Below are 25,726 nucleotides of genomic sequence, written 5' to 3' on the forward strand. Positions count from 1 at the left end.
CTGTTCTCCCTGACTCTCCTGCAAGCAACTCTGCTAATGTTCAGCCCCACCACCTTCTCTTTGGCCCATGGAAACCCTGTTCACAATTTCACAGGGAGACAGATCAAATCTCTGATTTGTAGAATGGGAAGGGACAGACAATGAGGTGGGACCGGGACAGCTAATTCGAGGCACTGGGACATTAGAAAAGTAATTGACCTCAGCGTATTTTACTCTGTTTGGAGGAGCTGCGTGGGGAGGTGGGTTTAAAGACCATTAGGGTATTAGTTCACTTTTGTATTTCAAAAAGATTAGAAAAAAAAAAAATCAAAGCCCTTTTTATAATTGACTCCTAAAGCATCACTGTGCTTGTGGGCAGTAAGGGTACAACTTTCACTTTTCAGCTACTTCTTAGGCACAGCAAGGCACTGAGGTGAGCTGGACCAGCTGACACCTTTGCATCAATTAATTTAATCATCTTTGCACAGATCAGGATGAAATTATCTTGTTAGGTTTGCTTTTTATTTTGCTTTCATTGCTAGAGCTCTGGTTTTTCATCAAATCTGAGCTCGAATCACACCCCCTCATGAGTTTTGGAGCCCTTGTAGTTCAATTTGTCAAGATAACAAGACTTTTGGAATCAAACTGACTGCCCCACACTTGCCATAACATGGACCCAGCTGACAAATTTCAACCAGATTTAACAGTTGGTAGAAACCTCAAGGATATCAGCTACCTATGAATTTCACAACAGCCAGGAAACAGGAAAAAGACAGGAACTCAGCATCCCCACTAAGTGGAAAGCTACAGGGTGGAAGAGTCAACCAGTGTTAAATATCAGATAAATCACACAAGCAAGAGACATGAGAAATATCCCAGGGGCAGGAAAAGAACTGGTGCTTTACCAGCCATGGTAGAAGCCAAATATTAAGACACCAAGCTTCATTAGCTCTGTGGCTTATGAAGTGGCTCATTTCTAAGACCCAGCGATACCCTTGACTGTGTAGCAGAGACCAGAATGGGGTCTGTGGGCTCGCCGCTCTGCTGCCTGCCCTGCCCAACACGATACCCATGAGGGGCACACTGGGCTGTGTGGGAGCCCAGCCCCAGAGGGGTGTCTTTAAGGAATACAGGACCTGCTTTAGCATATGCTCCCATTTGAAGCGAGGCAGCCTGTGGCTGAAACTGTAAATAAAGCTAAGCTTGGCTTGCAGAGATTGTGATCCTACCGAGTCAGCATGACTGTGAGCATCAGCTCAGGCCACGTGCACTTTATTTCCCATGGTAAAAGGTTACTGCAGCACTTGGGCCAAAGACCAAGCCACCTTTGCATCCTTTCCAGCCCGCTAACTGTTCCCAAATTACTTGGGAGTCAATGGACTGCAACAAGACTGATGCCATGGGAGCTCCTGACCCACCAGTGATGGAGCCGAGCAGCGCCAGCAAGTCCCAGGGCCGCGGGATCACTGGGGGTGGAAGGGGCCTCAACCTCCTCCTCAAGCCCCTCATGAGCAGCACCGCTGCCCACCCGGCCCTGTGGGCTCATGGGGGCTACACAGACCACTCGCTTTAGAGAAGAGCAACCCAAATCTTCCCTCTCCAACCTGCTGTCTGCGCTCATTTCTCTCCCTGCAGTGACTCAGAGAAATGTTTTTTTCAGCCCTTCCAAGACTCCCCTTTCCCTCCTGTGCTGCTGATCCACAGCTTCTCATTATTTTAATATTTCCACTCTGACTAAAGGGGCTCGCTGGGGTCAGGCAGGGCGCTCTCTCCCCTGCAGATAAAAGCATGCTGCTGTTCTCTGGCCGCTGCTCCCAAAGAGACTGGTAAAGTTTATCCTGTTCAGATTTTGCTAGCACATTGGCAGCATGGGTATTTTGACTTGATTGTTGTCTGCAGTTTTCTAAGCCATCCAGTTTATTTAATTCATAATTCAATTTCCTTGAACATGTTGTTTACACCAGTTCGTAATAACCTCCTACTCTCTGTTCTTAGCCAAAGCTTTCACACCTGAGCTGCAGTTATCTAAGATGGTTATGGCCTATAAGAGGACATATTCCTTCACGCCTTAATTTTCTCAGCAATATTCGCTTTATTACATGTACCGCACTGAAACAGATCCTTCCTTAGGAAGATCTCAAAGCACTTACAAATAACAGTAAAGACCATTTTAGAGCAAAATGTTATTGAACCCCAGTGCATGTCACACATCAAATACAGGTGCCATGCTGAGAAGCGCCAAACTGTCTCCATCAGCAAGCAGAGATGATACAGCACGGAGCGGACGCCGCATGGGGAGGGTCACGCTTGGCATAGTGCAGAGCAGAGAGCAAAAAGCACCCAAGTCTTGAGCTGCAGTTCTCCCAGCATTTCTTTCACACCCAGCATCATGGCTCAGCCCGTGGGGCCAGCGCTACCCACCACCAACCCGCTGCACCATGCCAACACATGGCTTCAGCCCAGCCTTGAAAGGGGAGATCTTGATTCCTATGATTTCACCTCAAGACACCCAGGGCACCATTACCAGATTATTGCTTTTCCCCCTTCATTCAGGACTGGCCCACAGGCCCCAGCCCAAAGACCCAGTCCATGTCCCGCAGCACTGCAACAGCGCAGGGCTGTGCAGCCCTGAGGCCCCGATGCAAAGAGCCCACCATCATGCTGCACAGCCCAGGCCAATGCTTTCCCTTGTCCTCATTTATCCCAGTGGAGAGAAGGCAGTGAACAAGCCACTGACATTTCCATAAAGCGTTCCTGGTCCTTCTGCCTGCCCTACAGCCAGCCAAGCATCACATTCCCAGCCCCAAGCCCCAGCAGCTTGGAAAATAAGTCCTCAGGCTCCTTAGGAGCTAGGGATGGGGTCTTTGCTCCCCACTTAACCTCCCCATGCCAGCACTCAAGGCTCCCGTGATGCCCCACCAGCGAGCACCAACCTCATGTAACCCCCACACCTCAGGGCACCCGCCGACCCACAGGGATGTTTTACACCCGGGGAGCCCTCCCACTGCTGGGTTTCTTTAAACACCTCAAGAAAACAAACAGGTTTCTGGTTCATCCTGAAGACCACAGCTGCCTGCCCCAGGGCGGCGCGGAGGGGCGAGGGATGCTCTGAGGGATGCTCCTTGCTGCCCGGGAAGCCAGGCTTTATGGTCCCCCTTGGCCCACGGCTTGTGGGCGGACAGAAAGACAGCTGTATTCCTTCCTGCTACGTCAGCGCTGAGATCAGACTCAGCGGGGCTGTGCGGCCGCGGCCAGCCAGCCAGCGGGGTCCCACGCTGGCAGGGCTGGTGAAAGGCGTGGGAGGAGGAGGAGAAAGCCCCGCAAGGTAAATACAGCTGTGGTTCACCCCACACGGATGCATTGCTCCGGCAAGGCGGAGAAGACACCAGCCCCGAGCCCCTCCGGCACGCTGCGGTACCTGCCCTCTGCCCCCCAGGCAGGGACAGCAGCCGTGCCCTGGCTTGCAGACCCTCTGCAGACCCTCTGCCAGGGCTGTCGGGGCACGGGGCCCCGGGCCGGGGTGCGAGGGCACGTGGCAGGAGCCAGCACAGCGTGCCAGCGGCAGCCCCGCCGGCACACAGGCGCAGCGGGTCGCCCTCCGTCACGAAAACAAACACGCTCGCCTTCAGAAAGGGGAAGCGGGGGGCCGGCAACAGCACAAATGGAGCACACGGGGTCAAGTCAAAGGTTTGCTGGGAAAAAAATAAATAAGGGGAACAAATAATATTTAGCAGGCCCACAGCCACCCTCCCCTCTTGCTGGGAAGCGGCAGCTCTCGCAGGCCGTGGAGCAGCAGCAGGAGGGGCCTGAATTTGGAGAGGATCTGAGGGCTCTGACCCCTTCCCCCAGTGTGGCTACAGGGGCCCACGGTTAACCCAGCAGGTCACAGCCCTGCAAGATGCACGCACCTCCCGTCCTCCCTGTGGTGGCCCGAGGGGCTTATCCTCGGCGCAGCCTCGGCAGCAAGAGTTGCTCTGGTGCAAACCACGAGCGGGACCCCGCCAGACTCCCTCGCCGGCCACAGGCGCAGCGGGCAGCCCCCTGAAGAGCTTGGGGGCATCTTCATCTCTTGCCTCCCCTTCCTGCCACATCCATCGGGAAGCAGGAGCCTGCGGCAGGGGCAAAACGCTGCTCCAAAAAGCAAGCGCCAGGGAAATGGATGAAAGGAAATGAGAGGGACGTAAGGAAGGTTATTTGAAAAGTGGTGCAATTGAAAGAGGGAGAGGCAACAAGAGGTTGGATGAAGGCGATGCTCTGAACTTAGCCGCACGCAGACCAAGTCGGGGCGTCCCAGCACGGTGCTGCGCGGGGTTGGGCGCCTGGTGCGGCGGTGGGGACTGCTTACGGGGTGTCCGCAGAGCTGCGGGTCCTCGGCACCGCTGGAGCTTCCCTGCCCCCAGGAGCAGGGGTACAGCCCCTGCCGGGGCCTTTGGCACGGCTGGGCCAGGTAGAAAGCAGGTCATCATAGAAAGTTCTTCCTATATATAAAGACTGGATAAAGTACAAGCATGTACAGCAAGGTGGTTTTCTGGAAGTTTCAAGAGGAAAACAAGAGCGGGAGGTTTTGAGAAACATTTGCTGCTTGTCCAGAGAGGGAAATCCTCAGAGGCTGCTGAATTTACTCCTCCTTCATTCTTACTCACTAAACCTAATGAAATTTAGCTAAAATCACTTGAAACTTGATACCAGAGTGAAAGGAGACCATTACGTTTCTTCTCTTTAAAGCAAACCCAAACACACTGCTGGCACTTTCTGCACCAAGCCCATCAGTTCTCTCTTTAAATCTGTCTATTGAAATGATGTCTTGTCATGGTATGAAAGCATCAAGCAACGGAGAGCCTGCCAGCGCCTGAGAAAAGTTCTTCTAATGGCAAGTTTCCCACACTTAAAACTTATTTCTGCTCTGAATTCCTTTCGTTTCAGCTTCCCGCTAGTGGATCACACTGTGCTTCCCTCTCCTTAATCACATCCGTAAATCCCCAGCATTATCTACTGAAATAAACAATTGATAAAATTGTCACAAAGTTAATGGCAAAGGGTGGAGTGATCAAAAGTAGAAATGGTGAACAACCCCGAGAACCCCTTTCAGTTAAAACACAACCTACACTATGAAATAAAGTAGGAACCTTCTGGAGCACAGAAAATGCAATCAAGGAGGGGGAAAAAATTTGGGCCTAATAATGGCTGGCAAGCTAACATCATAATACTAAACATTATACAAATAAAAAACCAACTATGGGGTTTGGATTTTTTTAGTTTGGGGGCATACAGTTCAAAACAGATGATCCCTTTGGTATTTTTGTTGTTTTCTACTTGTATCTGAGCAGAACTGGACTTCATTATTCAAAACTTTTGTTTGGCAGTTTCTCTGTATAGTCTGAGCTACCTATCAAATTCATTTTATTTACCATTTTAATTATAAGCATTTCATAGATTTAGAAAATGAAGGCGCAGGAAGATTTAGGGTATTATAGACTTCATGGCCAGAAGAGACCACCATCAATCAGCTAGCCTGAGATCTTGTAGGCAGGATTTCCCAGTTCTGTCCAAGGTCATTTGGCAGGTGAAAAGCAATGATTTCCACACACCAGTCTGATATTCTGACACTTAATCACATCTCAGCTGTTGCTGCTCCCCTGGTAGAATCTGCTAAATAATTAATTCCCTCTTTTCACCTAGTTTTTCATATACTTTAAAGGAGTTTTGATTTTGTCCCCTTGTATATTGTTTGCCCTTTGTTTAAACCTCCCCTTGAGATGCCTTATCATAAGGCTTAGATTGGAGAGGGTATTTTTAATTTTTTTTTTTTTTTTTAATTTCCAGAATCCCTTCCCAGGCACTAAAGACTCTTACATTTTTCCGGGCAGTGCAGGATTGCGAGTAAACAATTACAGCTCGCCATCCTCTGAGCGCAAATCAATTATAATCGACTTGGCCCCAATGGGCTGGCAGGACTTACTCTGTCCCTGCGCAGAGAGAGGGGGGCACAGCCGCGCACGTGTGGTGCTTGGGGCACTAACCCTTCCCTTCCCTCTCTGATGGGAAAATGCAAGAGAAATGCCAAGCCCTGCTACTTGGTTCAGTAGGATGGTTAAAGAATGCTGGAGGAAGGCAACCACTGCTACCGACTCCTGCTTTTCTCCCGCAAAAGTGAAGCATTCATCGGGGAATGACGGAGTCAAGGAGGGAGGAGCAAGTTTTCCTCCCCCGGCCGAGCATAACCTATCCTCTTGCTCTGAAGGGTTACTCTGCCTTTTCACCAGCACATTAGCATTTTCCAGGCTGGAAGGAAGCTGTGCTTCTAAAGCTCAGGCTGTAATTGGAAAAGTTTGCCAGGACAGACCTAATGAGGCCACAGCTAGTACCAGCAAAACCATGCCATGCTTGAAGTGGTTTAATTCAGTCCCCTGGGCGACACAGCCACAGTTAACAACAGGACTTTTCATAAGTGAATGAGCACCATTTGAAAATGTTATTTTATTTCAGAGGTCTCTCGCACCTCATCGGCACGAATGGAGCCACAGACACTGCAAACACAGACCTGTCCTCACTCCCTTCCAAATCTTGCTGCACCTTCACACCGAGGAGCAGCTGTCCTACCCACCTCCTGTCCACAGGCAAACTGAGAGAGCAAGAGAGCAGCCAGTGCTGTAAAATGAGGCTTTTCACTCCCTGTTCAGGCGCAGCCTTGACCAGAGAGTGACTTCCAGAAAGCTGAGCAGGAACTCTGAGTCCTTCCCGTGATAAAAACCAGACCGCCTGGAGCTGGAAACCGGACACTCATGTTTAGCTCCCCAAATCGGAAGCTGTAAGTCAAACTGACTTGCACAGAGCCACATCGCATCGGTGGCACAGGCGGGACCCAGGGATGCGACCCAGTGGCCCCTGAGATGCTGCTACCCCCACCCACAGGGATCCCCTCTCCTCCATTAGGGAGAGCATGATCAGCCAGAGCCATTCCTCCCCCAACACTTACACCCTTTGTTTGCAAAAATTAATAACCAAGGCAGCACTGGGGCTAGATCAGAAAGAGTTAATGGGGTTACAAAGGGTTTTGCTGGCCTATTTTTCAGGCAGGCACCCTTTAATCTCCTTTGGAAACACCTTCACAAAAAGGCTGGTACAACAGCTCAGCTGGAGCCAGGATTTAACGTGGAAGAACTTGTCCCAAAGAGATTAAAAGCAGCAGTCGGGCACTGACCCTCCCGTCAGACGGGCAGGAATTTCTCACCAGGGACAGGGAGGCAAGGAGGGTGGCCGGGTCCCCGGGAACTGCTGCAGCATGCCATGGCTCCTGCCATCCATGCACCCAGCATGCTTCTCAGAGAAGCCAAAGCAAGCGTGCCTGGAGCAGGGCTCATCCCCACGAGCTGCCGGCACGGTGCAGAGCAGCACCCCATGCACAGGCTGCCTCTGCAGCACAGGAGTCTCCCCAAGAAATTGGGGAATGGCTGGCACCACTTGTGATGAAGGGTTAAATCCCATTGCCCCTACCCCATGGTAATTCAGACCCAGCTCAGACTAGAAAATACAGTAACAGGTACCAGCGCAGGTGAAGGCTGACGATGAGAGCACGGGGACAGACAGACCATGCACTGGTATCACAGCCCTGCCTTATGCACACAGAGGGGAAAAAGAGGAGATGGAAAGAAGACATTGGAAGAAAGAGAGTGAGAAAAGAAAAAGGAGGGAGAGAGGACAGCCACAGGCATCCATGCAAGCACAGCTCAGCCCTTCAATCCCCCCTCCGCCTTACCTGGGGGTCCCCAAGGCGACTGAGGTCTGGATAAAGGTAAAACAGGATTCCCTGGGACGCCCCAGGCAGGGAGACTCCCCTGATCAGCAGAACGACCAGCATGAGGTATGGGAACGTGGCCGTGAAATACACCACCTGGGAGGAGGATGAAGGGACAAGCATGAGCGAGCAGTGCAGGCCAAAGCACACGGCTGGCCAGCAGCACAGCACCGACCCCCGGGCTGGGGGAGATGGGCAATGGCATGGGACAGGTCAGGCTGCCTCGCCGAGCACCTTGCTGTCACCTGTGGTAGAAAGAAATGTGTTTTAATATGCGCCCAGGAAACTTGTGGCGTGCCATAGCATGTCTGGAGCCAGAGAAAACCTTTCTAGTCCTAAGATTAATCCAGACCCTGAGCCAGGCTGTCACCAGGTTGGAGTCAGAGTAGCTCTACTGAAGCCAGCGGTGTAACATCTACGTGCATCAGAGAAGGAGCTGCCCCCAGTATCCATCTGCACATCCCTACCCCACACAGAGTCCGAGTCACACACGGAAAGTCTCTTCTCCACAGCATTTAGTAGCAAGGCTGAAGGGGTGTGCAGATAAGAGAGACACCCTGAAACGTGATTGCTACCGAAGGACCGGCAGAGACAACACTGGGGGTCCCCACCCAGGGCTGGCACTGGCAACTGGCTTGTGCCCACCGCTCCCCACTGCAGTGACTCGCAGCCGCTGCCTCTGACTGACCCCTGTTCAAATACCCAACACGGGCATTTCAGGCAGAGCAGGGCAGCATGTCTCAGACTTGCCACCAAGGAGGCAGACCCAAACAGGACCTTTAACCTGTGCCTTCTTGCTTTTTATGCCCCTAGCCCTATGAGCAATGCAGCCGTACTCAGGTAGGGTTGAAATCCCTTCCTCTAGCAAAGGAGCCACGTCCCTTGGGGGGATGCCGCAGGCCAGTATCAGCTAATCCTTTCAGGGACTCCACTCTGGTAAATATAACATTTAATTGGGTGATTACCAGGGTATTTTCAGGACTGTTCAGGCTAATTGCTGTAGCATGCCACAGCAACAACATGCTGTAGTCTGTGTTTCCCACACAAACAAACTGATAGCAAGGGCTCATGCAGCCTCCCCAGCAATTCAAGTAGTGTCGTTAATCCCTTTGCATTGCTCCCACACCTTCCAGGGTTATTGACCATCTTGAAAAAAAGTTGTTCAGTCTGTTGTATTATGCTAGGCCAACAAAGAAATGTTGCTCCTTCAGGTTTTCCCTGTGTGGACATGCTGAGTGAGGATTTGCATCAGCACTCTTCACTTGAATGCTACCCTACAGCTCTTTTCTCAGCTTTGGCAGTTACACACCAGAAAGCTAAAGCTCATCTCTGGAGGAACCAGAAAATGTAATGATGTGAAATGATCTATTTCTCACACCTGCCCATCCACCCAGAATGAGTTGTTTCAAAACCACCTAAAGCCCACCATCCCTGAGCGGGGGTCACAGGGTCTGCCACAGCTATAGCAGTTTCTGCATTACAAGAGGTCCTACTAAGAACGAATGTATGGTTTCCCTGGTCAGTACGACCACTTTCGCTCTGCCCAGGGGTAATTCTTATGATCTGAGTAGTGATTCAAAAAGAGATTTTTTTTCTGGATCCACTCTGATGTACTCCATCTGAATAAAGCAATGTCCAAAGCACCTGACGTTGCAATATTAGTCCTCCTCTAAGTCACGATACGCACTCTTCAGTGATTCAGTTTTGTAATGCAGAAGGACAGAAGGATTTGAGAGAGATCCTATTCTTGAAAAACCACACTACTAGATTATCATCTCTGTCTGCAGCTCCAGGCTTCCTGTGCATTTCATACGCCCCGCTCTATATATCACAGCAGTCTTAGGTAGTGCCACAGAAGTCAGTGAAAAATACCTTCTTGCTGGGGCTCATGATTGCCTGAGATGTCTGCATGAGCAGATCCATCCCTGTCCCTCTGAATCTGCATCCTGAACATTGAAGGAACCCAGGGACAGCATCCTTCAATACAGGCAAACACCATCGTTCATTTCGTTCTCAAATTTTTGAGGAGCCCTGATTTAGAGCTTTTCAGTGACAGTTAATCAAATCTGCAGGTCTGCAAGTTTTATAATCATCCTTGTATTTACCACACAACCAAATTCTCCGTCTAGGAAATGACAGGATGCAAGTCTAACCTTTCTCAGCTCATGAAAGCAAGATTAAAATCATAAAAACAACCCATTGCCTTTGAACCCTAGTGCACGTTCTTCCAGGATGCCAGGTTGCACATTCTTGGCTGGATCTCTAATAACATCAGTTTTAGGAGCTCAGAATACAAACTGGTAGTTGCCTGGTGTATGACTTGGGTTCACATTTTGGTAACATCCTATGTGCCCTGCAGCCTGTGTGAACTAGCGTGTTAAGCTTTTCACTCAACAGTCACTCACATCTGCACTGAGACCAGAGGCCTGAATTTGGAGAACGTTTTGCTGGATTAAGAGTGCCAGACTTCTATCTAACAATGGGAACATCTGGATCCAATGAGATATTACTCAGTGCTTGGCTCAGACCCAATCTTTTTATTTCTCGGGCATTGTTAGCACTAACTACATCACTAGGAACCTTGCCGGGATCAGTGTGATCGTTCTGTCACATGCTGGTCAACAACATCCAGGGTTTTATTTGAATCTGATCCACATGCCTCGGCAAAGTGGTTCCATCTGTGACAACCTCCTGCATCTGCGAGTGCTCCTCGGGACAGGCAGTCCCCACGTCGGAGGATGCGGACTGCTGCTGCTGTTCTGAGTAGGGTGATTTCAACTCATGCTGTTTGCCCCTCCCCAGAACTAAGGTATATCTCTTCCCCAGCAGGACTGTATTCCCCAAGCCATTATTCTAGCTAGGTTATTAAATATGCGGAGGGTTGATAAACCTATGGACACTGTTGCTTTACTGAAAGAAGTTCTCTGTTTTCAAGAAGATAAGATCCACCATCACTTGTCTTTTTGCTAAAAAGCACTTGCTTTTAACCTAGAACTTGTAACTAAAATAGATTGAATTTGTTCTCAGCACTTCCCACACTATGTTTGCTGTATCTTAGTATCATATTTGCTGTTATTAGACTGCCTCTGCTTTCTTTTACCAGGCCACCACAGCAAGCAGTTGCTCTTTTCTTCTAATTTTGCTCCATGGAAACCAGAAAACATCATCTCTGCAAGTTGCTTGATTTCTCTGTCATGTTTCATAATCCCAGACCATTCTGGAAGCAGGAGAAACTGCTAACATCCATGCCATCAACTTGATGGAAATGGATGCAGCTAAAATTTAAACCCTATCACACATGATGTCTTGTTCAAAGCATGCAGAGAAGACACCATTTAGATAACATACTAAACGTTTCATTTCCATCTGTTCTTGCTGGCTACAGACAAAGCTGGCTGGGAATGGGTCAGGAAGTGGTAGCAGAAACTAAGTAGTGGGGTCAGTGCAAATGACAATGGCACACTCTACAACAGAGGGAGCATTGGATGGACCTGGACAGTGACACCAACCCTTCCCAGAAGCAGTCAAAAGAAATACGTCTGTGGTGAGCAGTGTGGGGAAAAAAAAAAGGAGACCTTTATTGCTAGGGAATATGAGCAAGTGTAGGAAGAGTTGGTTTGAACAAAAAGAAAAAAAGAAGATCCCCATGGCCATGAGGCAGAGAGGGCTTTGGGACCTTCAGAGATACCTTCATTACTATCTAATGAATTTGAAGATTTTCCAGCTGCACTTGCCAGCAGAGGCAAAAACATGCTGCTTGCTCACCCTGTGGTGGGAGGGAAGGGATCGTGCAACCACTGCATAAATAGGAAGACTGCAGGGTCTCCTGGGCCTGTGGATGGAGAGGGACAAGATGGGGATATACATCTTGGAAGTTAATGCTCTGAGATGTCTCAGCGCTTTCATCCTTTCCCACCCAAAACACAGAGTCTGGCTCACACTCCTGCTGCAATTTGAGCCCCACAGGCTCCTGCTACCTTATTCAGAGGGTGATTCCCAGGGGATCCCTAGGACCTCTCTGAACATACAGAAGGTGAGTAGATCAAGCGCTCCAGCTGTGATCAAGGGAAGAGGCTTGATCTGAACCAAGGACTCACCTTGCCTGTGGACTTGACCCCTTTCCAAATGCAGAAGTAACAGATGATCCACGCCAGCAAGAGACACAGAGCCAGCTCCCAGCGCAGGCTGCCCAGGTGCTGGATGCCATCAGAAATCTTTAGCACTCTCCTCCTGCATTGGGGGGAAGTGAAGGAACATCCAAGTGTCACTGATGTTGGCCACTAATGTTCCCAACACCACACTGGTTCTCACCACACCTCCATAGCACCTGATGGCTTTGGGGAGAAGAGCTGTCTTACTAACAAGGCCCAGGTCTAAGCTGCAAGCCTCAGAGGAATCAAGCAGTGCTCCCCTCTTCAAAGTACTACCAGCCTGGCAGATCACGCATTGATGCTGGCTTCTATGCTCACTCCAGTGCTGGCCTGTTGGACCAAGACATTTCTTTTCCTGTCCTCCTCCCACCCTTCATCTGTCTTGTCCTCTAGAGTAAGAGCTCTCTCTCTGCAAGAACATGCAGCACTTTGCACACGCAAGCTCTGCCCAGGCCTTTTTCATGCATGTTACAAAGTTCACCTACATTTCTGACACGCTTCAAACATCAGAGTGAATAATACATTGCACTTACCATGCAGAATCCATCAGGACCCCCAAGAAGCAATGCTGTCCAACCCCTTCTCCATAGCACACTTCTTCTGTCTTTAGGAGCAGCTACATATTTCACCTCAGGACCCAGAGCAGCATAGCATCCCATACCATGACTAAGACGCAACCAAGACCACAATAATCCCCATTGCACGGTCAGAAGAGGCCACCTTGGGCATCCTCTTTCAGCCAGTGTGAAGATAGCATCCTGGGCTAGATGGACCTAGGTTCAGCTAGGGTCTTATGGTCTCACCCTGGCCATATAGCAGTTTCCCATATCATGTGTATGTCAAATCTTCCTCATCACTTACAGAAGTAAGGACCCACCCTCCTCCATCTCCTACACCACACAGATGGATCTGAGCATGAAACACCATGGTGCAGCCCCAAAACCCCAAGCCTGCAACAGGCAGAGAGGGACATGCACTACCCTGGAGCCCAGCAGCAATGCCCACCCTGCTGCAAAAGACAGCAATTATCCCAAAATAAAGGTCATGCTCCTGGAGAACCGCAGTCTAAGATGCACTGCCTCCTTTCCTGCGCCACAGCCTTGTAGCGGATTGAGAGGGGTTGGAAAAAATCACGCTGCTCCACCAGATACGTTTCATCATGTTGCCCTCTGCCTGCTTCTAAGGACATGGACTCTGTAACCAGTGGGGAAAAGGTGCCATTAGACTGTAACTAACTGGGCACTGTACTGCAGCCAGAAGAGGCCTCTGAAGTGTGCCATCAGCCCACTGGCAGGTCAGTGCTTCTCAAGGAAACGGTGGCCTCCTACCTCCCCGCCCAGGGAGGGGAGGAGCGGATGCTGCATCAGAAGCAATGGACAGTGGAAATTTCCAGTCCTGTGTGCTTGTTCCCCAGTAACACAGGGATGGTCACAGCAGCGAGGGAAACATCAACTTTTCCAGCAGCCAGCCTCAGGAAAAGCAGTCAAAGGCAGGCCACCATCTAATCACATGTGAGCAGCCGGCAGAGGAAAAGTGGAGGCTCAGGGAGCACACAGGAGACAAAATTAAAAAAAAAAATAAAGTTTAAAAACAGCATCCCTGTGCTGAGCCAGGGATGCCCTGAAGGTACTGTGCGCTCCACACACTGACAGCACCCAGCAGCACTACTGAGGGCAGCGAGGGCAGAGCCCTCCATCCATCTAAACGCACAAGGGAAATTCACGGTGGCAGCAGAGGGGTTACTTGTACAGTCTATTAGCCACAGCTCAGTGCTTAACTGGGCCTGTTCTCCCAGGAGATGCTGAGGATCATCAGAGATCCCAAGCCAACAGGCCTTTGCCTTCATGCCAGAAATAAAGCTACTCCATACCTCAGGGTAACTAACGCAAGGGGAGAAAACAATGAAAATGAGGGAGCAAATTTCAGTGTGAAGTAAGCTGACTCTAGCACTTCATTTCAATTTTGGTGAGCTTGTCTCCTCAGGATAGCTTGCATATTAGTCACTCTAAAGTGAAAACGTCACCTCTTTTTCTATTTTTAAGATGAAGACTAGCCCACATACAAAAGTCACCACCCACCATGCCAGAGCCTCCTGGGAACATGCTGGTATCACACAGTAGCACGGATTCAAAGGAAAGAGGTCACCTACTGCATCACCAGCATGGACTCCTGCAGTGCATCACAGGGCTTTAAGGTCTCCTTTTCAACAGCTGAACACACTACAGCTTGCAAAACACGCAGACAAAAACCCATTGCAGAGCTGCTGGTTTGTGGATCACCACAAATCTCACCCCACTCCCACCTATAGTCTTGGCACCCATGTCCTGAGCATGGTTACACTGGATGCAGCCACCAGGCAGTCAAGGACTGCATGGGGCAGACTGCTCCAAACGGAACAAGAGCAATGGATAATCCAGCAGACACATAAACTGTAATCAAAACCATAGGGTAAAGGCCACTATACCCTGAGGGGGTGCTACTAATTTTATTGAGGTTTGCACCCTAGGTAAGTCAGAACCAAAGCTTCAGAATGGAGACCATGCAGCCAAATCACCTACACTGCAGGAGGAAACAACTGTATAAGGAAGTTTACAGCTGGCAATGAAGAACAAGGGAGGAGGCAGGGAGAGGAGCAGCACAAATGGAGAAAGGGGGAGTGCAACAGTGGAGGAGGAATAAGGGAGAAAAGGACAATAAATAAAATATCAAGGGCCAGAGGAGGCAAAACATCGGTGAGGCAAGGTTTTGCACAGTCAGCTAGCCATCACTGAGGTCAGTGAGACCAAGAATCTCAAAGAGTCCAGAGGGACAGGAATACGGTGTCAGAGAAGAACAAAGTCAGATGGCTCTGAGGCATGCCAGCACAGCTCCAGACAAACACCACAAGCCCAGCAATGTTACCCTTGACTGATGGTGCTGCCCCTGAGAGCCTTCACTCTGACCTGCCCAGCTTCCTCTCTTGTGTCCTCTTCTGGCAAGGATGGGTTAATAGGACATGCTGCTGCAGGGTTAATTCCTTGCCCAGGGAAGGTGTGTCCCAGAGAAAAGGGGGGTAGAGGTCTGTCCTTTACTTACTCCCAGAACTCGATGACAGGGGACGTGGCGTTTTCGCTGGTCACATTGAGCGTCGAGTTTGCCTTCTGGAGCTCCATGCAGTTCCCTGCAGTAGAGGGCCAGGGAGAGAGGGAGCATAAGTAGCAGTGGCTGAAGTATTGGAGGATCTGGAAGATCCCCCCCTTTCCATCCACAGTGTCAACACTCATTGACATTGACTCTGAGACAAATTTTGCGTAGTCTCAAAGATGCACAAAAGGAGTCCCCTCCAGGGTAAGGCTGCCAAGAAACCTAGGATAATTAAGATGATGGCATTTAATTTTTCCTTCCAGTGGGCATGTTGAGCAGTCCTGACCAGCACTAGGTCTATAGCTAACACACAGCACAGGATGACAGACTGGAAGATGCCAAGAAGGAAGGTGCCTACAGTAGCTGGAGCCCAGAGCAGAAGCCACTGGGGAGGCCACCAGTGGATGGGTGCTGCAAGTGGTTGGGCAGTGCCAGGACTGGTGCTCTCTGGCAAAGACCCAGATCAATGAGCCTCTTCCCTAAAAGTGTCAGCAGCACTGCAGTGACCCAGCACTCCCCACCCCTATGACCAGCGGTCCCACCCATGCAGGGGCAAGCCACTTTCCTGAGGTTTGGCCCCGGGCAGCAACAGGTTTCCCTCAGCCAGGATCTGGTGGAGGATTAGGAGGGGGCTCCACACCCACCTGTGTTCCACTCGTGGTCGCAGCTGCCCCAGGGGAGGTCAATGGTGAACGAACTGAAGAGATAAAACAAGGCCCAGGCCAGGACAATGATGTAGTAGAAGTTCAGCAGTATGACGATGACCTGTGAGGCGTAGCCAATTCCTGCAGAAAGCGAGCCCCAAAGGCAGGTGACCCACGCGCCAGGGGACGGGAACAGGACTCCCCTTGGGAGGTGGTCACCCAACGTTTTCATCTGCTGCTCTGCATTTTGACTGTGCTGCCGGGTGAATGCCAGTGGGGTGGCCACCAGAGCCATGACCCCCTCCCCAAAGCCCACTGTGCCACATCAGCAGGGGTCCAAGCAGGGGCCCCGGGGACCCTCTCTTCCTGCTGCCCCACTGCAGCCTTCCCTGGTGAAAGAGTGGCAATGGGAGGGAGTCTGGGCAGGGGATGAGCAGATTATGATTGGAAAGTGACCCAAAGGGACAGAAACATATGATGGTGCTCCACCTGCTGAATAACACCTCTTCTGACAAAATTCACTTTTTATTTTGTTTGTTCATCCCTTTTCACTTATGTTTGGGAAGCTTTTGTATTAGCACCACACACCTTCTCTGGGAGGTGCTGGAGGAGCATCTAAAGGTTTTGGTATGTAGGGAGGAGGCAACTGAGACTTTCAGAGAAATCATGGAAAGTGGCTTGAGGCTGGATGACTGTGCTGAAATACTGCTAGAAGTGGATCTGACAGCTAATGATTCATTAAGACAGCTGACACCTTCACCATTAAAGTTTTAAGCCATCTGCAAACTCAGGACAATGATACAGCATTGACTTAAAAAAATTAGTAGCATGTTTTAGGTTTCTCATAACTGCCAGAAGCATTTTCATCATTTAGCTCTTGGAGGACATCCTTGACTGGGCACAAAACTCCTGGCCAGAGCCACAGCCATGAAGAAGGAAATCAGAATGCAACGTAACGATGGGAACTGTTTGGTGAAAAAGGCAATCAATTTTTCCAGCCTGATTTTGGAAAGGGGGCAGCCAGTGGCTCTCCCAGGCTGGGATCCCCAGGGGTGGGCAGCAGACGCATGGAGGTACATAATGATCCACGCTGTGGGGAGAGGCATCACCACTCGTCCCCCCAGGGCCCTGCCATCCCCCCACCTTGCCATGCCCTCCCAGGTTCACCCCACTCACCTTCAAAGAGGGGACAGATCCTGCGCCAGGCCGTCACCCCTCCCTGGCTGGTGTACTGCCCCAGCGCCGTCTCCAGAAAGAAAACGGGGATCCCGCAGGTGAAGAGGAAGATGAGATAGGGGATGAAGAAGGCACCTGGCACATTCAAGTGGCAGACAGGAAAAATAAGCCCCGTGACTGGGGTCAGGCTGTCTCCAACCTGGCACGGGGCAGGTCCCTCCCAGGGATGGGGGCTGTGGGGCAGGAAGACCAGGGAAGGGATGCCAGGAAAAAGGGATTTTCCCCACATTTAATCTCCTGGAGTGATGCGATTCACTGAGAAACTCAACATTTAGAAAAGATGGAGAGGAAAGGAAAGTTTCTAGGCCTGATTTTTGTGCAGAAAAGAGTGAAACAAATTCTCAGTAGCTGTATAGAAATACAGGAGAACACCCAGCTGTAAAACCATTGTGACTTTTAATCAAGTTGGTGACACCTTTCACATTGATTATTCTGACTGAATAAGCTGACAAGCCCATGGATGACAACACCAAGGCACTGAGGAGCACATAGAGACTGACACCTTCACCCCGTCTGTGGCTTTACTCAATCATTTGCTCACCGAAAAGCAGCAGACACGCAAATGAAAAGTAAGTAGTGCAGGAAAGCGTGTACCTCACGCCAGCAGCTAGGGCTGCCCTCCTGTTCAAGCCCTGTCATGAAACCGGGCAGGGAGAGATAAAATGCATCAGGCTTCTCGTTACCCCAGGCTAATGTTAAATGCAGTAATGGCTTTTACCCCACAGAGACAGCCCTGCAATATGGTCTGCGCTCCCTGCTGCACTCATGTGCCACCAGAGCTGCTCAAGCCCTGCTGCAAAGGCAGGGACATGGGGCAGGATGGGGAGATGGCGTGGAAAGGGGTAGCCCCGAGCAGAGAGCAGCAGCTGAGCTGCGGCAGGCTCAGAGGGGCACGCAGGTTTGGAGGTGGCAACCCAGCGAGCCGCTAACTGCGGTTTCCCTGCATAGGCCTTTCCTGTGCCAGTGAAATGCTAACTGGCTCTGGGATCTGGTTGATGGGGGTGTATGGGAAAGAATAATCCCAGTGTACAAGTAAACTCAAAACCCAAGAGAATTCCTTAAGAAGCTTAGATAGCATGTAGGGGCAAGGAGAGGAAAGGGGGATTTTAGGGACCGGCCAGAAGTCCCATCCCGCGCTCACCCCAGAGGGGTACAGAGCCACAATCCTGCCCTTCTTGCAAAAAAATGCAATCAACAAAATAGACAGGGAGAGCATCTTGGCAGCTGCCTGTGGGGAAACAGCAGCTGAAGGGATGCTGATACCTGGCAGCCCCGGGGAACGACAAGCACCTGCCCCCATGCTCTCCCTCTACCAGCAAATAGAAGCTGGTGAGGGCAAAGGGCAGGGGAAATGGTTGTATCAACACCATCCCCTCAACTTCCAACTTGCGTGCAATCATATTATCATAAAAGTGGACCCTATTTCCAAGAGAGATTATTCTCTTATAAAAGTTTGTATTTAACTAAACTGCAGCCAGGGTCTCCGAGGTGGCAGGTTGAGGTCTCCAGCCTCAGTTTCCCTTATTTGCAGCCTGCAGTCTGCCCTGTCACCTTCCTCAGCACCTCTGGTTATCTCAGGTTTTGCGCTTTGGAAGTCTAACTGGAGGATCCGGACATGCAGGCTGTGAAATAATACAAAATTATGGTGGAGTGAAGAAGGCATTTGCAGAGACATATTTGGGCCGGGGGCTGTGATCTGCCCCACTCACCTCACCCCCCAGGTGGGGGGACAGGCAGGGTGGGACGACCCAGCCCCACCACCACTCCCCATCTCATTTCAGCTGGCAGGGGGCTGCTGCTTGCCCCTATAGGCAGGACGGCCGTCAGGCAGGGTCTGCGAGGAGCAAAAGCTGAGGAGAGGCACCCAACCGAGCCGCCCTGCACAATGACTCTGGCGATGGGGGCGGCAGGGAGGGCAGCCCGCAGCGGGGGGCTGCGGGGCGGACGGAGGTCCATCAGCGCGCCTGAGCAGCCCCCCAGCGCTGGCTGACGTCCCTCCAGCCCAGCCCTGTCCGTCCTCCCCACGGCTGAATCCCGTGGAAGGCGAAGGGGGAAATGCTGCCGCACATGTCCTCCGCCACGGCCCCTTCTGCCTCCGTGCGTGCAGGGGCGTTGGTGGGCCCTTGGGACGGGCCGGTTTGGGGAGCGCTGGGGAGGGGGTGCGGCACCGGCAGCCTCACCACCAGACAGGCTTCCCCAGTATTTCCCAATCGGCGTGGCCAGCCTGCCCAGGGAGGGCCTGACCCCACCACAGGAGGTGAAAGTAAGAGCAAAAAAACATTTTTTTGCTCTGTTTTTTTTCCGTCCACTATGTAGGGCCTTGGTATCAGACACTGAGCGCTACATATGTAAGGGACTACTCTTTCTTTCTTACATGGAAATATCCCTAAAGAAAGGAAAAGTGACCGACTGCCCATTTTCACATAACTCGGATTTTGCAGATACCTTTTTTGTGAAGAGCCTGATATTTAGGCAAGCAAAACAAGAGCTGAGAGCAGTTATCACCGCTGCCTACACACAATTCAGTGGGGGAAGAAGGATTCATCCAGCACGGCAGAGCTATTTCAGCCGGACGGTAACGCTGGCACAAGAGCTAAGGGTTGTAGGCTGGCCGTGATTGACCCGGAGCTAGAAATTAGTTACCTTTATTGAAATACTAGAGAAGCAAATGCCTAGACAAGCCTTCCTAAAGGAGTACAGGACAAAACCTCTGGCAGCTTTTAAAATTAATCTTGAGGTGTTACAAGGGATTTGATACAGCACCAGCCGGGGTAAGGTGGGCTCCACGAGACAGGAGGGAGCTTCAAGTCCTGCACAGCCTCATCGCGCTGCCCTGCTCCAGGAGAAGCCATATAGGAAACCCCTTCCTCTCTGCACGAGAGTCTTGTGCGCCATCCTTTCTCTAACCTCATGGGAAGGGAACTGGAGATGAAAAATTTGCCTGAGACTTCAAACTCCTCGTAGTCTATGCTGCTTCATGGCACTTGGCTTCAGACCCATTTATTTCTTGGAGGGAAAAAAGGCTGAGAAATCCCTTTGTGTCTTGCCTCTGCTGTCCAACCACACGCAGCAGCTCCCCTTTCCCCAGAGCCCTCCCTGAGCTTTCCCCCGGCACCCAAGGTAAGGGGTGCCAGGACAGGGTCCCTGGTCCCGCTCCCCCTGACAGGATGGCACCCAGGAAGGGTGCAGCAGTGGGAGAAGACACAGCTCAGCAAGCAGCCAAGAAACGTTCCCCGTGGAAAAAGAAAACATAAAAAGTCCTCCTTTTTCAACAGGGAAAGAAAATGCTCGACCTTCTGGTGAAAAGAAACAAGCGCTGAGCAAAGCATGGCGTGAAAGTAGCTAAACAGTGGTTAATCCTCTTTTATGCCACTGGGATGAAAGCAGTTTAGTGGGGCCCATGAGACTACCCCGAGCTCAAGCCAGGGGATTTCAGCCCCAGGTCCCCAGCGCTCGCTCCCCGCCAGCTCCCAGCCAAGCGCCGTTTCCCCTCTCCCCTGCCCTTCCGGAGAGCCCAATTAGCAATTAATCACCAGACAGGGAGAGCAACTCCCTCTCTTCACATGCTGCTGAGCCAAACTTGAAAAAAACTTCAGGCTTTTAGTTTTTTAAACAGTTTTCTCCCTTAAAAGGCAGCCACAAACACCTGTAAAAGCTCATGGCAACCCTCCACCTGCAAAAAGCGAGCCCAGCTCTGCCGCCAAGCTGTGGGGCAGCCCGGCCTCGCGGGGGACCAGCCACTGCTCACTGCGAGCACAGCCTGAGCAGCACGATGTGCCAGCACCTCGCCGGTACGAGCAACGCCCCGCTCCTCCTCTCTCCATCAGGCACGTCCATCCGCGCACCTCACAGCCATGCTGTGTGGCTCAGAGGCAGGGGTCCCCTCTCCCACATGCTCAAAGCTCCGGCGGATGGCGGGGGGGCACCGTGGGGTGTAGGAGGGGTGCTGTGTTTCTGCACTGAGCAAGGAAAACCCCCTCACTTTGCCCTGTCCCTGCCACCTGGCTCCAGCACCCAGGGGACACCCCTCCATGGTCAGGCACCCCTTGGAGGTCCCCTGAGACTCCAGGAAATGCTGCAGATCCTCACAGTGCCTGCAAAGACATCAGTACCCCATGGCCTCCCACACCGCTCCCTGCTATGCTGCTGGGACCCACCATCTTATTTGCACAGGGTGCTTGGTGGTCCTCAAGGAAGAGGTGCCTGGACTGAGCCACACTGCTCAGAGAGCTGACCCCCCACCCCGCTCCTCCTGCCTCCCCCTGCAGACAGCCACCCACCTCACCAGCAAGACCAGGGCTCCACACACCTCAGGAAAACATGGCTACAGCCACCAGAAACCCTGGGACATTGACGTTTGGTCACCCATGTCCCACTGGGTCAAAAAAACCCTGGCTTGTGGCTCAGATGGCACTGCGCTGGCAGGTTGGCATCCTTTTTTTCAGACTCATGACTTGGGCATTGCTGAGAAGCTGCTGCCAGGGGTGAGCAGGGCCAGACACGGAGGTCGCAGAGGCAGGAGGGACCATGGAGGGACACCGGTGACCAGGTGCTCCTGGGGCTGGCCAGGGCCAGGGCTGCACTTACCTCCGCCATTCTTGTAGCAGAGGTAGGGGAAGCGCCAGACATTTCCCAGGCCGATGATCTCCCCAGCCACAGACAGGACATATTCCAGCTTGTTGTTCCACTGCCCTCGCTCCAGGGTCTGGTCCTCCTCCTCCTCCTTCTCCTTTTCCATGCCGGGGTATGCAGGCACTGTTTCACCATTGCTGACGGCGCCAGGGACTCTGTAATCCATCCCACCTTCAGAAGGAGTTTCCTCCATTACGTTCAGCACAAGCCATGCAATGCGGCAGAAATTTGGGCTACAGGAGGCGAGAGGACGCATACACACACACGCGCTGAACTGTTCCTTTCTTGCTCCTTACACCAATTCCTGCTGGCAGCAAGGCGCTAATGCTATGCATGTGCTTTCATTACTTAGTCCAAAACTAGTCCTTAAAAGCCGCTACCAGTTTCATTATTTTTAATTGACTCATCTCAAAACACTCCTGCTTCCAGAAGCCCATCCTTTAAGCACAGCGTTACACAGACAACCCAGCATCTCAGCCAGGCTGGAGCTCCCACCATGGCAGATACTGGGAACAGACTTAAGGCTGGAGGGGGATGAGAGTGAGATCAAATACTTGAAAAGATATTTTATAAGGGTTTCTTTTCTCCCCTGTTGCTGCTTACCAAGGTTTGGTTTTACAGACTATGTAATGAAAGCCACAAAACACACAGAAGTTGTAGATGTGGGAAGAGGACAAACTGAAATGAGGGAAATAAGTTTCTGCTTTCGGTGGTGGCAACTGTTGCTGGCGATCTACTAGGCTGCAAGAAAAGGTGATTTTTCGGAATGGTGCTATCCTCGTAATTGCAGGAAAAGAAAGGGTGCAGATGCCATGGCCATCTAGGATGCCTCTCCTCTCCCAGGGTCTGCCCCTCCAAACACCTGCCCGTTGCCTGCAGAGGCTCCCCACAGTACCACTCTCAGGAAGCTTTGGCACCGCAAGAGCTTCTCCCGTCTCTAAACAGATCTCTGCTAAGAGAAGCAGATTGGCACAGAGTAGGTGGGCACCTCTCCCACTGTCCCACCTTCCCCCCAAAACCTCTGAGAGGACACCTCTCCTCCCAGGAAAGCCACTGCATAGCGTGACCGCTGGTGCACAGCTGGTGCCTCAGAGCACAGTGAGGAGACAGGCATGGGTGGCATGGTGGCACCAGCTCTGCTGCAGCCATTTAGGAGGCTCTGGGGTTGTTTGAGGCTGTTCCTCATGGGCAGGACACCCTCCTGGCTGCCGAGCCCCGTGGAACAAAGAGTGAGGACTGCGTTTCCCACGAACAGCTGGGGCCAAAGCCGGGATCGCCGAGAACCTCGTGCCAAGGAGGGCACCATCCTCCACACGGCACCGGCCCTTGAGCCCGCTCGTGCCCCGCAGAGGCAGCTCCCCCAGCCCCAGCCTGACGTTGCCATTCATTCCCGCCTGCAACTCCCTTGCCAAGAGTAGGAAAAGGCACTGGCAGCAAATGACACTCTCCCCCATCCAGGGAGAGAGGAAAAAAAAAAAAGGCAAAGCAGCACTTCAACCTCTCCCCTCCCCCTACATAGTCCCCTATGAAACACTTCGGGACGTGAAGAGGAGCAAGAAACACTGGCAGGCGTTTGACAGCGGCCACAAGGAAAGACTGGGAGGACCCCTCCACGCTAGAAAATTATTAAACAGGCAGAAAGCGCACCGTGACCTCTCATCCACGGCAGACCCGGGTGGGTGTGGGGCGAGCAGGGCAGAAGAAAACAGGGGCAGAGGTGTTACCTTGCAGATGGTGCTGTCGGGGCGTGAGCCGACGGGAGACGTGAAGGCAGGACCGAAAGGTGCTGGCTATTTAAAGTGTGGAAAGAAAAATTCAGCAGTGGTGTAATCCTAGACTTCGCCCAACCCACATTCCTTCCCCCACCCCCCAGGGCTGGACAAAAACCTACACATGACTGATTTCATGGCCAGTGCAAAGGGGCTCGTTCCCCCCCGCCTGCGAGAAGGGCTCACGCCGCCTCCGCCAGCGCTCTCCCTCCGGGGCCGGGGACCGCTTGGCTCCCGCTCTCCATCGTCTCTCTGCCCAATGCTTTCCCCGGAGGCACGGGAGACCACCGCACGCAGGTGCCCTCGCAGCTCTGCCCGAGGGAGCCGAAGCCCCGAGACCTTCTGGGAAGAGGTAAGAGCCAAAACACAAATTCACAGTGAATTCCCATCGCGGGGTCTTTCCTTGGGAGGGAGGACACGGGCACAAGGCAAGGTCCTGCATGGCAGCCTGACCTACGATGCCCAGGGGGGCACCTGGGCTGTGCTGTGGCCAGGAGCCACAGCGGGCAGCAGAGCTCTGAGCTAGAAATAAACTCTGCTAAACTCTCTGCTGCTTCTTACTAAGGGCCCAAAACAGCCTCAGTGAAGAATTCGGCAGGTTGCAAACTCCTCTTCCCTCACAGGCAGGGGTCCTTGCCACTGGTCTTTCCCAGGAGCAGCACTGCCCCATCCCAGGACATCACTCCAGAAGCTGCAATGGGAGCGGGCAATCATCAAGCAGCAGAGGAAAATCATGCAGCAGGGAGAAAAACAGCCCCAGTTGTGCATACCCAACACTGGACTGCAAAATTAGCTGTGGCTGCTCAAGAAGGTCTTGGGATTACTGCAGGTAGTTAGTTACCTGACAACATTAGCTCCATGCTTTGAGGCCATAAAAAAGGCAAAGAGAATGGGATATTGTTCATGGTAGATGTGTTACAGCTGTGATGTTTCAAGGATGTAAGTGAGGCAAGGTTTTAAAGTATTTTTATTACCTGTGTTGATGAGTATCTGGGGCAAGAGAGAACCAAAAGAGGGGAGAGGAAAAAAAAAAAAAAAATCACGCTTTTGGGTTCAGTATCCTTGTATCAGGCCTGCAAAGCAGCAGCAAAACCTGAGCTGGGTACAGGCAGTTTCAGAAGGTATTAGGAGAACAACAGGAACGAAGCAGCAAACACTGCAGTGTCACTACATTAATTAAATATGGTGTGCCCAACACAGCACTGGACTTCCCACAGGAGAAACAGGGAATGGGAAAAGGAACAGGCAGAGCTAAGGAACGGATTCAGCCAAGGAGTGATCAAATACACGATGACTCCCTGTCTCGGGAATAGATGCCTAGGATAAAAAGAGTTTGACAACAGAGGTCTAGGAAACAAGAAAAAGACAGAGAAGAGTAACATATCGTTCGCTACATCTCATAGTGCAACAACTAATGGCACCCAATGAAGTAGCCAGATTTAACCAATTAAGCGTGGTACCCATGGCCATTGCCACAAAATACCATTCGGAAAGGAACTAGGCAAATTCACAAAGGGCTGCTCCTCCACAGCAGCAGTTAAACAGGATGGTCCAAATAAAACAGTCAGCTCCAGTCCTCAAATTGGTGATTGTTGGAAACCAGGGAAAATGTTCTAGAGGAGGAATTACAGGAGTCTGTGAAAAGCAGAGAACATCCCTGCGCAGAAACCATCTCACAGTGAATAGTGTAGTTGTTAAATAGTTAGGGTAAGGATATAGGGATTAAAAACCAACAGCAAAGTCAAACAATACCTTGCCTTGTGCAACAGATTGGTGTAAAGAGAAGACTGAACAAGGAAACTTTTCTAGAGATTCTCAAAACTATTGTGTGCATCAGCATTACTGTTCAAACATCCCTGGATAACCATGATCACTACAGCGCACCGATGGCAATAATCTTATCAACAAGACGACAAGCTAATTGGCAGGAACTAATAGACTATGATAGGAAACCGTGTAATCAATAACAAACTATTTGACTTCTGCCCAGCAAGATAAGACTGCGCTGAACACAACAATAAGTTGAAAATGAAAACAAATGTTCAGTGTAAACACAAGCAGCAAGGGGAAATATTAAATCTACAAGTGCAAAAACAAGCTGGAAAATCCTGAGCAAAGCATATTTAAAGTCAAACATCACTTTACACATCTTCTGGGGTGAAACAAGAAAAAGTCCATATGGTTTTGGGAGATGTTACTTGAGAGATTTAAAAAAAAAACAAACCAAACTATCTTTTTACTGAAGATAGGAAGAGAACCAACAAATATCACAAAGGATCAGTTAAGACTACAGAAAAAGATGTTTTCAATACACAGTTTTGAAATTGCAGAAGGCAAAGAAACTGGGAAGGACTTTAATCAGCCTGTCAGAGGCAATGAAAATCTAAAAGGAAAAAA

The 25,726-nt window shown here is 51.2% G+C and overlaps 1 protein-coding gene across 1 annotated transcript in view; it reads right to left on the reverse strand.

The window, feature by feature from the left end:
• LOC104029390 (sodium- and chloride-dependent GABA transporter 2) overlaps positions 1-23,479 on the reverse strand; it is a 33,154-nt gene extending 9,675 nt beyond the window's left edge. Inside the window, exons 1-8 of the mRNA XM_075727788.1 lie at positions 23,452-23,479; positions 23,285-23,350; positions 21,516-21,731; positions 16,869-17,003; positions 15,693-15,833; positions 15,001-15,085; positions 11,872-12,004; positions 7,736-7,870 (exon numbers count right to left, since the gene is read on the reverse strand). Of these exons, the coding sequence (XP_075583903.1) occupies positions 7,736-7,870; positions 11,872-12,004; positions 15,001-15,085; positions 15,693-15,833; positions 16,869-17,003; positions 21,516-21,731; positions 23,285-23,350; positions 23,452-23,467 (927 nt within the window). The 5' untranslated portion in view covers positions 23,468-23,479. The remainder of the gene's footprint in view (positions 1-7,735; positions 7,871-11,871; positions 12,005-15,000; positions 15,086-15,692; positions 15,834-16,868; positions 17,004-21,515; positions 21,732-23,284; positions 23,351-23,451) is intronic.
• Positions 23,480-25,726: the final 2,247 nt, after the last annotated feature.

This window comes from Pelecanus crispus, chromosome 1 (assembly GCF_030463565.1).
Source record: "Pelecanus crispus isolate bPelCri1 chromosome 1, bPelCri1.pri, whole genome shotgun sequence".
NCBI classification, from domain to species: Eukaryota; Metazoa; Chordata; class Aves; order Pelecaniformes; family Pelecanidae; genus Pelecanus; species Pelecanus crispus.